General features: G+C 35.2%; 1 protein-coding gene across 1 annotated transcript; it reads right to left on the bottom strand.

Moving 5' to 3' along the window:
• Positions 1-81: 81 nt before the first annotated feature.
• Positions 82-14,905, bottom strand: LOC105331137 (F-box only protein 6). The gene is made up of 6 exons (XM_034467499.2): positions 14,514-14,905; positions 13,605-13,709; positions 5,324-5,450; positions 2,645-2,771; positions 2,153-2,292; positions 82-1,236 (listed from the first exon to the last, which is right to left on the bottom strand). The coding sequence occupies exons 1-6, from the start codon at positions 14,866-14,868 to the stop codon at positions 1,149-1,151; spliced, it is 942 nt and encodes a 313-aa protein (XP_034323390.1). The 5' UTR covers positions 14,869-14,905; the 3' UTR covers positions 82-1,148.
• Between the last annotated feature and the right edge of the window lie 589 nt (positions 14,906-15,494).

Below are 15,494 nucleotides of genomic sequence, written 5' to 3'. Positions count from 1 at the left end.
ATCATAATTTTGTTTACTGTGTAAATCTGTATTTTTAAATGTGAACTTTATTGCTGGTATTCATTTGTGAAAACAAACAGGTATTTGTAAAATGTTTTAATCGAGTTTGCATAAGTGAGGGACTACAATAACAGAACTAAAACAAACACAAGATAATCGGACACATCTATTATAGACTTTTCTAACTACATTTAATTGTACTCTCTGTTTGCTTGACAGTATAGTATAGACAAAACAATAACTAAAAATTTCACACATACATGCTGATCAAAAGACAAAAACATGTAAACAAAAAACAATACTAATCTGAACAAGTACATGTAATTGCTTAGTTTTATTGAAGATCTACAGGTAAACGAGGTAGGAACAAATATCATATTGTGTAACTTGACAAGTCCATTCAAAACCAGCGAGTTTCTTAATTATGATACATATTATTAATACCCCTGTAGTAGCATGTACATGTACCAGTACTTTGGAAGAGTTGTTATCGTTAACGATAATTATGCATTTTTTCTATTTCAACGTTTTATAACCTACAAAACTTATGGTTATTGACATTGTCAATATAAACATTCTCCGTAAAATAGGTAATTATAATACAAACAACGTGACTATAATTGCAACTTCGTGTTTTAGTAGATACATGATATTGTAAGTTATTGCAAATAAAGTAGCCTAATATGGTATTATGACTATACTGAAGGAAATATATAACAGGTAGAAAGTGGTTTGAAAAAAAAATCCACAACTGAGATTGGTATTATAAAAGTAATTATGTAATAAAAGTAATCATTTAAAATTTATCAGTGCATATACAGGTATTGACAGTTTTTGAAATTTGTACTTTTTACAACATACATGTATTTAAGTACCAGGTAAATTTAAAAAGTAAAACAGTATTTTAACATTAGAATTATTATCTATTAAAAGTATCAAGTCTAGAGTCAGTGTTTTTGTACACCCAGATTAGATACATGATATGCTATTAAATACACTGTAATTGGCAAGTTGTTCAAGGTATATATACTAGTAATCATTGAAAGTTGAATCACAATGAAATTAGATAGGATGAACATTCCTATACTCAAAGACATATGGTAGTCCACTAGCTCTGCCATTACCCTTTTGAGTGGCAAAGTGCATCATCAATCGCTGTATTCATCCTCGGATGAAGATGAAGAGGAGTATTCAGAATTCGACTCTCGTTGTGATTCGGAAGTCTTTTCCCCAGACCTACAATCATTTCAGACTATTTTATCAGTGACTGGGTTAAAGAGGTTTTATGTCAATAGGTTTACTGTATGTCAATATGATTGTAAATAACTTTCCAGTAAATTTACATAGATGACTTGGGTTACAATTCTAGATAACAGTGGTTACTTAATTTGATATGTTAAGAGTTGGAAGAATCTCAGTTTACAAATGTATTTATACTGGCTAGCTCCAGGTGCCAACATTGTCAACTTTTGGGAACAAGAGACCTGAAGGCTTTTAAATGTCAATCTTTTATAATATTCAATTTTATTTATAATGCACACAACATGCGTACAGTTTATTTCTACCAGCATACAATGCACAGGAAATTAAAGTTGATTTCCTAAAATATTGCGGCAATAGGTTACTCAAGTGCCTGACTTAAAGAGAAAGGCAGTATATGTTCACCATATGGCCACATTTGTTCACTCCCTCCAAAAAAAAATGTATAAAGCCTCAACTCCTGCCCCATGGGCAGTGAATTTCACAATTTGAGAACAGTACAAGTACACTATGTGTATAATAACAATGCATTTAGTTTATCCTCCACTACTGTGAAAGTACAGAAGAAAAAATTATTAAATGCAATGCATTTTTACTATGTAGCCAGCCATATTGTTCTTCCCAAGGGTCCTTAACTCCTGACCCAGGGGTCATAATTAGGGTTTCATGATTATCATAACAATGCATTCAGTTCATCTTCCCCTGCTGTGGATGAAGAGAATTGAGATTAAACACGTTTTCACAATTTACCTACCGTAAGTGGCTTCATGAATATCATAACCATGCAGTTTATCTGAGTGACTCAGGTGACCTAAATATTGTATATCATCAAAATCCTAAGTAACTCTTTACCACACATTTTAAACTACTTTTGTTTCTATAAATAACAAACCTGTGGCTGAGATTAAATCTGACACAAGCCATTGTAAACTTCGATCCATAGTGGCCTGCCCAGAACTGCTCATCTTTGCCTTTATGTTTAAATTTGATGAACCTTAGTCCCTTGGGATAGGATGTAAAAATGTGATCAACCTATGGGATTAAAAGAAAACAACTAAAAGATTTAATTCCAAAATATCAAACAGTATCATCATCATCATCTGCATACTTGTATATCAAAATAATTTTATCCCATAAAATGTACATGTAAATCAAGATATATCTTACTTTATCCACATAAGTATCAATTTTGGTATTTAAAATTTCTTTCATAGCACACATGTTCAGAATTGTGATTTTATTTCTGCACCCTCATTTGTAATAAAAAATTTGTAATAAAAAAATGATTACTGTGTTTAAAAATCCTGGATTTCTGTTCATAGATCTACTAGCATGTCATAAATGTACATGTAATCAATCCTTAAAATAAGAAAGTGCTTTATACCTTGAACCAATCTTTGCCTGCTGGCTTATGGTCCGAAAAGGACCATTTCTTTAGCTCTTTTGATTCTTCATCTAGTAGTTTCACCTTAATCTGATATACCATCTTGCAGTCAAATCTTGCTGCATACCTAAGTTAAAATGTAAAAAAAAATGTTAAAAATAAAAATAAATTCCATTCTAATCTGAGAATTGATGTGTTAATTCAAGTACTCATCAAATTTAACCCTAATGTACTCATCATTCATACACATATCATCACTTGTTCTAACATCATTTCATACTAAGGCCTATAAAAAAAAATTGTGTGTTTAGGGTAACACTGATGAAAAAATTAGGTTAGGTAGGTAGGGATTTTTTTTTATTTTATCATATTTTTTTCTGCATGAATCCTAAGAATGTTTGTTTGTGTCATATTTAAAAACGGATTTTCTAATAGAAATAATATAAAATTCACAATCGGATGAAAACAGACATCTAAAAATGGTAGGATCGGGGCATTTTTGTAGGTTAGGTCGGGTTACCCTAAACATTCAACTTTTTTTTTTTTAGGCCTAATCATCTACACTTTAATACCCTAATAATCACCCAAATCTGAATATGCTTTTAAATTTATTTTGCTGTAACTTTAACACATCAGCCACAACTTCTAATAATGTGTACTATATAGTACTCCACACGCATGCACTCACACACCTATACTTACCATATATATATATATATATATATATATATCTGTATTGTACTCATCTCTCACACCTCACTTATCTGTACTGTACTCAACATTTACACCTGTACGGTACTCACCACTCAGACACCTGTACGGTACTCACCACTCAGACACCTGTACAGTACTCACCACTCAGACACCTGTACTGTACTCACCACTCGGACACCTGTACTGTACTCACCACTCAGACACCTGTACTGTACTCACCACTCAGACACCTGTACTGTATTCACCACTCAGACACCTGTACTGTACTCACCACTCAGACACCTGTACTGTATTCACCACTCAGACACCTGTACTCAGCACTCAGACACCTGTACTGTACTCAGCACTCAGACACCTGTACTGTACTCAGCACTCAGACACCTGTACGGTACTCACCACTCAGACACCTGTACTGTACTCACCTCTCAGACACCTGTACTGTACTCACCACTCAGACACCTGTACGGTACTCAGCACTCAGACACCTGTACTGTACTCACCACTCAGACACCTGTACTGTACTCACCACTCAGACACCTGTACTGTACTCACCACTCAGACACCTGTACTGTACTCACCACTCAGACACCTGTACTGTACTCACCACTCAGACACCTGTACTGTATTCACCACTCAGACACCTGTACTCAGCACTCAGACACCTGTACTGTACTCAGCACTCAGACACCTGTACTGTACTCACCACTCAGACACCTGTACGGTACTCACCACTCAGACACCTGTACTGTACTCACCTCTCAGACACCTGTACTGTACTCACCACTCAGACACCTGTACGGTACTCACCACTCAGACACCTGTACTGTACTCAGCACTCAGACACCTGTACTGTACTCACCACTCAGACACCTGTACGGTACTCACCACTCAGACACCTGTACTGTATTCACCACTCAGACACCTGTACTCAGCACTCAGACACCTGTACTGTACTCACCACTCAGACACCTGTACTGTACTCACCACTCAGACACCTGTACTGTACTCACCACTCAGACACCTGTACTGTACTCACCACTCAGACACCTGTGCTGTACTCACCACTCAGACACCTGTACTGTATTCACCACTCAGACACCTGTACTGTACTCACCTCTCAGACACCTGTACTGTACTCACCTCTCAGACACCTGTACGGTACTCACCACTCAGACACCTGTACTGTACTCACCACTCAGACACCTGTACTGTACTCAGCACTCAGACACCTGTACTGTATTCACCACTCAGACACCTGTACTGTACTCACCACTCAGACACCTGTACTGTACTCACCACTCAGACACCTGTACTCCGCTCTTAGACACCTGTACTGTACTCAGCACTCAGACACCTGTACTGTATTCAGCACTCAGACACCTGTACTGTACTCACCACTCAGACACCTTTACTGTACTCACCACTCAGACACCTGTACTGTACTCACCACTCGGACACCTGTACTGTACTCACCACTCAACACCTGTACTGTACTCACCACTCAGACACCTGTACTGTACTCACCACTCAGACACCTGTACTGTACTCACCTCTCAGACACCTGTACTGTACTCACCACTCGGACACCTGTACTGTATTCACCACTCGGACACCTGTACTGTACTCAGCACTCAGACACCTGTACTGTACTCACCACTCAGACACCTGTACGGTACTCACCACTCAGACACCTGTACTGTATTCACCACTCGGACACCTGTACTGTACTCACCACTCAGACACCTGTACTGTACTCACCACTCAGACACCTGTACTGTACTCACCACTCAGACACCTGTACTGTACTCACCACTCAACACCTGTATGGTACTCACCACTCAGACACCTGTACTGTATTCACCACTCGGACACCTGTATTGTACTCACCTCTCAGACACCTGTACTGTACTCAGCACTCAGACACCTGTACTGTACTCACCACTCAGACACCTGTACTGTACTCACCACTCAGACACCTGTATCTCTGGCCTCATTTCATCCAGGACTTTTGGAGAACATCCCTCAGAAATCAGGTCAATCACTTGATGCTTTTCACACCAGCCGTAGGATGTCACCCAACATTTATATGGACCTAGTAATAATATCAAAGCTATGTGTTAAACTAGGGATCACTTTTTATATCTTACCTCTGACTGAAAATTATTGGTGAACAGCCGCTAGTCACGTGGAGACTATCTATATTCAATACATAGTCAGTATTACTCCCTTTAAGCATTATGATGTCATTCTCAGAGTATTACAACATCATGATTATTACCCAAATTAAAACTAATAAACCTAAGTTTTTGGGGTCTTCCGTTTCCAACGAAAGACCCTATTGTCTTTGTTAGGTTTCTTTTTCTCTATTTTTAGCTCACCTGAACCGAAGGTTCAAGTGAGCTTTTCTGATCACCCGTTGTCCGTCGTCTGACCGTCCGTCCGTCCATCTGTCCGTCCGTCTGTAAACTTTTCACATTTTTGACTTCTTCTCAAAAACCTCTGGGCCAAATTTAACCAAACTTGGTACAAAGCATCCTTATGAAAAGGGGATTCTAAATTGTTAAAATAAAGGGTACAACCCTTTTTAAAGGGGAGATAATTACGAAACAGTGAAAATAGGGTGCATGTCTTTAAAAATCTTCTTCTCAAGAACCACTGCCGCAGAAATGTCAATATTTACACAAAAGCTTGTATATATAGTGAAGATTCTAAATTGTAAAAATCGTGACCCCCGGACCAAAACTAGGGCCCCAGGCGGGGTTCAAAATTTAACATGGAAATACATTGGAAAAATGTTTTAAAATCTTCTTCTCAAGAACCACTGCACCAGAAATGCCAACATTTACACAAAAGCTTGTTTATATAGTGAAAATTCTAAATTATGAAAATCATGACTCCCGGACAAAAACTGGGGCCCTAGGCGGGGTTCAAAGTTTAACATAGAACTCCATATGATAAATGTTTAAAAATCTTCATATCAAGAACCACTGCACCAGAAAAGCAAATATTCAAACAAAAGCTTTTATATATAGTGACAATTCTGAATTGTAAAAATTGTGACCCCCGGACCAAAACTGGGGCCCCAGGCGGGGTTCAAAGTTTTACATATATAAGAAAAATGTTTAAAAATCTTCTTCTCAAGAACTACAATGCAACAGTTTGGGATATCACTATGCATACATCCTTGGCAATTGTAGATTCTAAAGTGTTAAAATCATGACCCTCGGAGTAATACTGGGGCATCAAGATGGGTTCAACGTTTAACATAGATATATATATGAAACATGTTTAAAAAAAAATCTTTTCGAGAACTACAATGTCATACTTTGTGAGATTACTTTACTTGGATCCTCAAATAGTGAAAACTTTAAATTATAAAGCGATTTAATACTGGAGCCCCAGGAGAAGAGGTTCAATGTTTCACATAGAAAGATAGGAGGGAACATGTTTAAAAATCTTATGGAGGAGAACTACAATGCTTCAATTTGTGAGATTACTATGCAAACATTCTTAAATTGTAAAGTTTCTAAATTGTGGAAGCCGTGACCCCCAGACTAATATTGGGGCCCAAGAAGGGGATCAAAATTAACATAGATATATAAAGGGAACATGTTTAAAAATCTTCTTCTCAAGAACTACAGCGCAACAGTTTGTGAGATTACTATGCAAGCATCATTGGCTATTGTAGATTCTAAATTGGTAGAATCGTGACCCCCGGACTAATACTGGGGCCCCAAGACCCCCAGACCAATACTGAGGCCCCAAGAGGGGTTCAAAGTTTAACATAGAAATATATATGGAAAATGTTTAAAAATTTTCTTCTTGAGAACTACAATGCTACAGTTTGTGAGATTACAATGCAAGGATCCTCAAATAGTGTAGTTGTTAAAGCCAACCATAAACCCTGGACCAATACTAGGGCCCCAGAAAGGGGTTCAAAGTTTAAAATAGAAATAACATACATGTATGCTATGAAATAGAATGTTACAAGGAACTGTTGTTCAGGTGAGCGATGTGGCCCATGGGCCTCTTGTTCACTATCATTATAATTATTCTTTTTTTTCTTAACATTTTTCTTAAAACTCAAATATGCTACAACAGATTTTTATGAATTTTTTTACGAATAATACAAAGTATTAAGGTCTTTTATCATTGTTGTTATTATTCATAATTTTTCATTTATAAAATGGCAGTCAGTAAGATATAATCGTTACAAGGTTTGAAGTTGACATAATATGGTTTATACTAAGTCAGTATATTCCACATGGGGCTCGAGACATGAAACTACAAAAGATGTAATTAATAGTACTGTACTCACTACTCACAGGTGTACTAGGTATTTGATACTCACACACCTGTACTGTACTCACTCCTGTAATTTACTCACAAATAACATACCTGTACTTTACTCACACACTTGTACTGTTCTTACCACCCACACACTGTACTTAACTCACATACCTGTACTTTACTAACTTCAGACCCTGTAACTAATAGTACTGAACTCACTACTCTAAGGTGTACTATGTATTAATTTAAAACTCACACACATGTTCTGTACTCAAAACTTTCACACCTGAACTTTACTCACACACCTGTACTTTACTCACTACTGACATACCTGTACTTTACTTACATAGCTGTACTTTACTCACACTCCTGTACTTTTCTCACAAACCTGTACTTTACTCACTACTCACACACTTGTTCTTTACTCACTACAGACAAATTATACTTAAATCACATGCCTGTACTTTACTCCTACACCTGCACTTGTCTTACACACCTGTACTTTACTCGCTACTCACCAGGCTTGGGGTAATGCTAAATGTAATGGTAATGCATTGTAATGCATTACATGTTTTCAAAGTAATGCTAGTAATGTGTAATGCCACAAAATTAGCATTACAAGTAATGGTAATGTAATGCATTACTTTCCAAAATCTAGTGTAATGCTGGCATTACATGGCATTACTTTGCATTACTATGCTTATTTATGCATGTTCACTTTTAAAAATGTGATAAGTAAATGAATAGCTGAAATTGTATTTGATTAAAATTATTTTAAAGAAGAAAGAAATAATTCTTTAGATAAAAATGTTTTAGTTGTATTATAAAAAAGATTTTTAAAAAGTTCATTTTATTAAAATATAATATTACTAGATATAACAACACAATTCCATTACATTTTAAGAGTGTTGTTATTAAGAGTGTGAAATCATTTAAACAATTTACTCCAATTAGTTTTCTTGTCAATAAAGAATGTGTCAACGACACTATGCCCCCAGGATAATCTAAGTATCAAAACAATCTATTGTTATAAGAAGTGCTAAACGCCCATATCCCCTTCCCTTGACAATGTCCCAATAGAATAGAGGACAGACATGCACCCTTAAATACAAAAACATAGGTAATCATAGATTACTAAGCTCACCGAGACGGAGCATCACCATTATGAGACATCACCTTCATAAGACCACCTTTATCATTTTATATGAAAATCATACTTTATGATCTTGGATATTCATGGATTCTGTTTTGACAAAATATCGTATATCATCTGATAAAATTTTTTTATGATAATCATATGTTCATATGTTAATCAATACAATGATATAAAATCAAATATTGTATCATGTCATATTTATAATATATATCATATAAAACAATAAAATACCGTAATAAACAATAATGAGATATGATATTGTAATGTATGATATGACATTGTATTGTGTTATACCTTATTGTATTTGATCACATAATACAATATCATAAAATATAATACAATATAGTATTATATTACAATATCATATTACATAATACATCATAACATTGAAACATATTATATTGTATAATATAGTATGATATTGTATTGAATGACACTGAAACATATTTGATACATTATATGATATTATATCATATAATACAATATAATTTGATTCCAACATTGTATCTTATCAAATGATACAATATTATGTGATAAAGCAAAATATTATAAAATACATTATTATATTATACATATTATATCATATGACACAATAATATATATTACAATATCATATAATACAATTTCATGTGATAAGATAATATATCATATAAACCAATATCATATCATACAATATCGTATGATACAATATTATATGATATTACAATATCATATAATACAATTTCATGTGATATAATTCTATATTACTGAAACCAATATCATATTATACAATATTGTATGATACAATATTATAGAATATACAATATTGTATCATAGGATACAATATAATATTTTGCAATATCTTATGTAATTGTATCATGTGATAAAATAATAAATTAAAAATACAATATAATATCATACAATATTGTATCATAATATATAATACTATACATAACAGTATCATGATACAATATCATATCATAAAATATCCAAAAAATTGATACAATATCATATCGTATTGTATAACTTTTTATAATATAACATATGATATCATATCAAACAATATTGTTTCATATCATACAATACTATATCATAGGAATCATGTTATATCATTTATCAACAAACACATCTATCTATCGAGCTGGTTTGAGTGAGGTAGGAGATTTCTTTAGCATCCTTGATAATGGAGATCAGGCTCTGCATATAAAGCAACCTCTGCATTTAATTTATAATAAAGTTAAATCAACTATGCAAGCTATCATCTATAAAACATGTGACTTGTTCCAAAAAACTAAACCTCATCCAGCATCCGAAACCTATGGCTCAGATTCAGCATTCAAGCCCATCAGGTGCATTGGTATCATAACACGCATCATCCATGCAAGTTTGGTGAAGTTTGGACCAGTAATAACTAAGATATCATCATCAGAGGGCACTAGCAATTAAAACCTTAACTTCCTCCAGCATCCGCAACCTATGGCTCAGATTCAGCATCCATGCCTGTCAGGTGCATCTGTATCATAAGACACACCATCCATTCAAGTTTGGTGAAGTTAGGACCTGTAATAACTAAGATTTATTTTTTAGCATCCTTGATAATGGAGATCAAGCTCTGCATCTGAAGCAACCTCTGCGATTCATTCATATTACAGTTAAATCAACTATGCAAGTTTGATATAGTACTATCATCTATTAAACATGTGACCTGTTCCTAAAAACTTAACTTTATCCAGCATCCGAAACCAGACTCAGCATTCAAGCCTGTCAGGTGCATCAGTATCATAAGACACACCATCCATGGAAGTCTGGTGAAGTAAGGACAAGTAATAACTAAGATATCATCAGAGGGCACCTGTTTCAAAAACTTTATTTAACCAGCTCTTAAAACCTTAACCTCCTCCAGCATCCGAAACCTATTGCTCAGATTCAGCATTCAAGCTTGTCAGGTGCATCAGTATCATAAGACGCACCATCAATACAAGTTTGGTGAAGTAAGGACCAGTAGTAACTAAGATATAATCATCAGAGGGCACCTGCAACAAAAACTTTAACCAGCTCTTAAAACCTTAACCTCTTCCAGCATCCGAAACCTATTGCTCAGATTCAGCATTCAAGCTTGTCAGGTGCATCAGTATCATAAGACGCATCATCCATACAAGTTTGGTGAAGTTAGGACCAGTAGTAACTTGGATATTGCTATCAATGGGCACCCACAACAAAAACTTTAACCTGCTCCAAAAACCTTAACCTCCTCCAGCATCCGAAACCTATAGCTCAGATTCAGCACTCAAGCCTGTCTGGTGCATCAGTATCATAAGGCACACCATCCATGCAAGTTTGGTGATGTACGGACCAGCAGTAACTAAGATATTGCTATCAAAGGGCACCTGCAACAAAAACTTTAACCTGGTCCAACAACCTTAACCTCCTCCAGCATCTGAAATTTAGGACCCAGATTCAGCATCCAAGTCTTTCAAGTCCATAAGTAGGTCCAGATGCATCACCCATGCAAGTTTGGTGAAGATAGGACAAGTAATAGCTTAGATACAGGACCTGCAACAAAAACTTTAACCAGGTCCGGACGCCGACGCCGACGCCGAGGGTATAGCATAAGCTCTCCTTGACTTCGTCTCGGTGAGCTAATGAATGCACTGTCCATCCATGATGAAAATCAAAATCACTTCCAATATTATAACCAATTTGAAAGTAATATCTCTCTCTCTCTCTCTCTCTCTCTCTCTTGTATATTTAAGTACATCCTAACAGGATGCAGTTAAAAGCTGAACCCTTTGAAACTTTAATGATCATAAAGTGCAACAGCAATCTATAAAGAAATCTGATTACGATATATTAAGAAATATTACTGGGAAAAACCCTCTGTTTATAAATTAATAGAATTAAGTGTCCAAAATTATAAAGATTTGTGTAATCTAGGGAAATATCTGTATTTAGCTTTTAATAACAGCAACGTTGTATCATAATTTGTTTTCTGTTAAGCATGTTCTTCTGTGTCTCTATTTCATACCTGACATTGTACCATGTCAAATGTCTATAAATACATGTATTAATTTACTAATTATGTGGTATGTTGTTCATAATGCCATAAGATGATTATATATTGAGTAAATAAAGAATGAATCTTGTATAAGTCGTAAACTTTGAACCTGATACTGATCATGAACATGTAGATATGTTAAAGTGTGTTTTAAAGAATTTGAAACATTTGCAAAAACTCTTTATTTAGCTTTACTTTTTTAAAACAAAGTAATGGTAATGGTAATGCATTACTTTACTCATGTAATGGTAATGTAATGCATTACTTCAAGAAATTAAGTAATGGTAATGGTAATTTAATGCCAAAATTCATGAAGTAATGGTAATGTAATGCATTACTTTACAATGTAATTCGCCCCAAGCCTGCTACTCACACACCTGTAATTTACTCACTACTCACACACCTGTAATTTACTCACTACTCACACACCTGTAATTTACTCACTACTCACACACCTGTAATTTACTCACTACTCACATACCTGTACTTTACTCACTACTCACATACCTGTACTTTACTCACTACTCACATACCTGTACTTTACTCACAACTATCACAGATGCACTTTACTCGCACACCTATACTTTACTCACGACTCGCACACCTATAATTTACTCACTACCTCATGTAATGTATACTGTGTACTGGGTTATTTTTGCCCTGTGTAATTTTACCCTTCAACTTTACTTGACTTCACACCTGAACTTTACTCACTACTCACACATCTGTACTTTACTCACACATGTACTTTACTCACTACTCGCACGCCTGTTATTTACTCACTACTTACCCACATGTACTTTATTCATAGCTGTACTTTACTCACTACTCGCACACCTGTACTTTGCTAACACACCTAAACTTTTCCCACTTCTCATGCGGCTGCACTTTACTCACACACCTGCACTTTACTCACTACTCACACACCTGTTATTTACTCACTACTCGTGCATCTGTAATTTATTCACTACACACCTGTAATATACTCACTACTTATGCACCTGTAATTTACTCGCTACTCACACAATTGTAATTTACTCGCTACTCACACAATTGTAATTTACTCGCTACTCACACAATTGTAATTTACTCGTTACTCACCCATGTGTAGTTTACTCAATACTCACACACCCTGTAATTTACTCACTTCTCACGCAATTGTAATTTACTCGCTACTCACCAATCTGTTGTTTACTCACTACTCACACACCTGTAATTTACTCACTACTCACCCACCTGTAATTTACTTGCTACTCACACATCTGTAGTTTACTCACTACTCACACACCTGATATTTACTCACTACTCAGACATCTGTAATGCACTCACTACTCACACACCTGTACTTATCTAACTACTCACACACATGTCCTTTCCTAAATGCAATCCACAAAAAATACTGAACTACATTTACAACAAATGTCATATTCAATGATCCCACAGTATATAGCTCAGCAACCATACATAACTAAGTACTGGCAACAATTATTACCGTAGTCCTATACAGTTTAGTTTGAATAGTAATTATATATACTGTATACAGGGTTATTTTCCCCAATGAAATTTTCACCCTTCAACACTTGCAAACATTTTAGCCCTGTCTTGAATTCGCCCAGACAGTTTTGTTTAAAGAGATAATCTGACACATTTGAGTTTGCCCATTCTTAAATTCGCCCGCTGAAAACAAGGGTGAAAGGGGCAATAACAAAGCGGGGGCGGATATTTTCCTGTATACAGTATATGCTGCAGGAAGAGAGAGGGTGTACCTTTGACATCAGTAAAGTTTTCCAAAGGATGACTGCCACATGGCTTTTCCTCTATCCTAAACTGATCACCACCATTTTGGTCAACTTTCCAGTGACTGAAGTTCTCTAAATGACATTAGTTGAACAAAATGTATATATTTAATTATTACATAACTAGTAGACTAATTGATCAGGGAACAATTTAATAGGAGGTCTCATCAATGCCTTTGTTTTGTTTAAATCTTTCAGAAAATCTGTAAATTCTAACAGGTATAGGCAAACTCTATTTTGGAGGGAGATTCTTTGCCTGAAAATATTTCATTTCTTTTTTTTAATACTGCATGCATGCAGTCATTTCAATTTGATTAAATATTATCAATGGTTATATTGATAAAAAAAACTAAATATGGTGAATTTTCTAAATTTCTGATGGGGAAAAAAATATATCCCCTAATAACTAAAGTTGCCTAGACCTGCTTAAAAAAAGAATATCTAAAATAATTTTAGAAACATCTCTCTCTAGCATCATCTTCCCAAGTCAAGGGTTTCTGATCCGCTGTGCTCTTCATAGATGGCGTACGTAATCGTTAACCCGCATATGTGTTGTCTCTTCGGTCAAGGGTTTATGTAGAGCACAGCGGATCAGAATTGACTTGGGAAGATGCTCTAGCATGTGTTGGTAAAGAAAGATAGAAAAAAAGGCCCATGGGCCACATTGCTCATCTGAAAATCTTGCTGAGAATTAACACATTAGATAAATTGTAATCAGAAAATCTCACAAGAGCTTAAAGTTAAAATGAACTTTTTAAAAAAATCCCATTTGAGAGATTAAAAACACAACCTGCTTCATTAACACTGAATAATTAAGAGAAACCCCGCCCATTGTCCCAACCTAGCTTAAGCAAAAAAAAAAAAAAAAAAAATAGTTACCTAAAGCACAAGGATTCTTTATCAAATTGCGATTGTATGGGTTCTGAAAAAAGTACTTTTTGAAATCGTCCGGTGGCGAAGGAAGGAGGTCCGTGGAGTAAAATCCAGCTCGTTCACACTTGGTTCTCCACAAAGTCTGGCTGTCGATGAGGCGTTTCCATGTTTGACAGACGCAGGAACATTTCAATAAAAGATCTTTCCCGTCCACAAATGACAGAATATGCACCAGCACTGTCTCTGGTAACGGATATTTACTCAGGTCCATTGCGAAACTTGTAGTTAATGTATGTGCATTACCCATGCCAATAACATGATTATAAACAAGTTGCACAATATAGTCGATGTCAATATTCATCCCCAGAGATTTTCGACCCCGGTACTTCTGCCACCAGATGAAATATTCTATATTTTTATGCTGAAGATAGATAGGATAGCAGTTATATTCCCAATGCAAGACACAGGGTCATCGTATCCGCTCTACTCTCTATGACATATATATATAAATAATACACTATTATATTATATACATATGTCATAGAGGGTACAGCGGATACGATGCCCCTGTGTGCAAGGGTTCGGCTATAAATATCTTCGGAAGAGGGAAGGATGCTTAATTGACTGTTTTTGTTTTGGTTTCAAAGGATCACGAACAGCATTTAAAATTTAATCGACAACCCATAGTGCTGTAAAGGGAAATGGTGCTGTATAATTTCAATTTTGCTATTATAAACCTTTAATTGGAAAGCTTTTTAAGCGTTGAATCATTAATTTTGAAAGATAAATAATAAAAAATAATAATAATGATTCAATGCTTATATTTACATTTTTTTAACACTTGTTCTCTTTCCGCAAATATGATTTATTTTAAGATTGAATGTAAATATAATATATAGTGAGTTAATTGTTATGGTTTTTTTAGGAGCAATACATTGCATACACTTGAACCGATTTTAAAAGTAAATCTACCCAATGATCTTATTT

The sequence above is a fragment of the Magallana gigas genome, chromosome 6 (genome assembly GCF_963853765.1).
Source record: "Magallana gigas chromosome 6, xbMagGiga1.1, whole genome shotgun sequence".
NCBI classification, from domain to species: Eukaryota; Metazoa; Mollusca; class Bivalvia; order Ostreida; family Ostreidae; genus Magallana; species Magallana gigas.
Note: the sequence above shows the minus strand (reverse complement) of the source record. Positions and strands in the feature narration are given on the sequence as shown.

What these genes read in the sequence shown, in the direction of transcription:
- LOC105331137 (XM_034467499.2), bottom strand. Translation starts at nt 14,868, where the DNA reads ATGAATATTGACATCGACTATATTGTGCAACTTGTTTATAATCATGTT. An exon ending in AAAGAATCCTTGTGCTTTAG is followed by an intron (nt 13,710 to 14,513) that starts GTAACTATTTTT and finishes AATGTCATTTAG; the next exon opens with AGAACTTCAGTCACTGGAAA. An exon ending in GAGATACAGGTGTCTGAGTG is followed by an intron (nt 2,772 to 5,323) that starts GTGAGTACAGTA and finishes ATTTTAACTTAG; the next exon opens with GTATGCAGCAAGATTTGACT.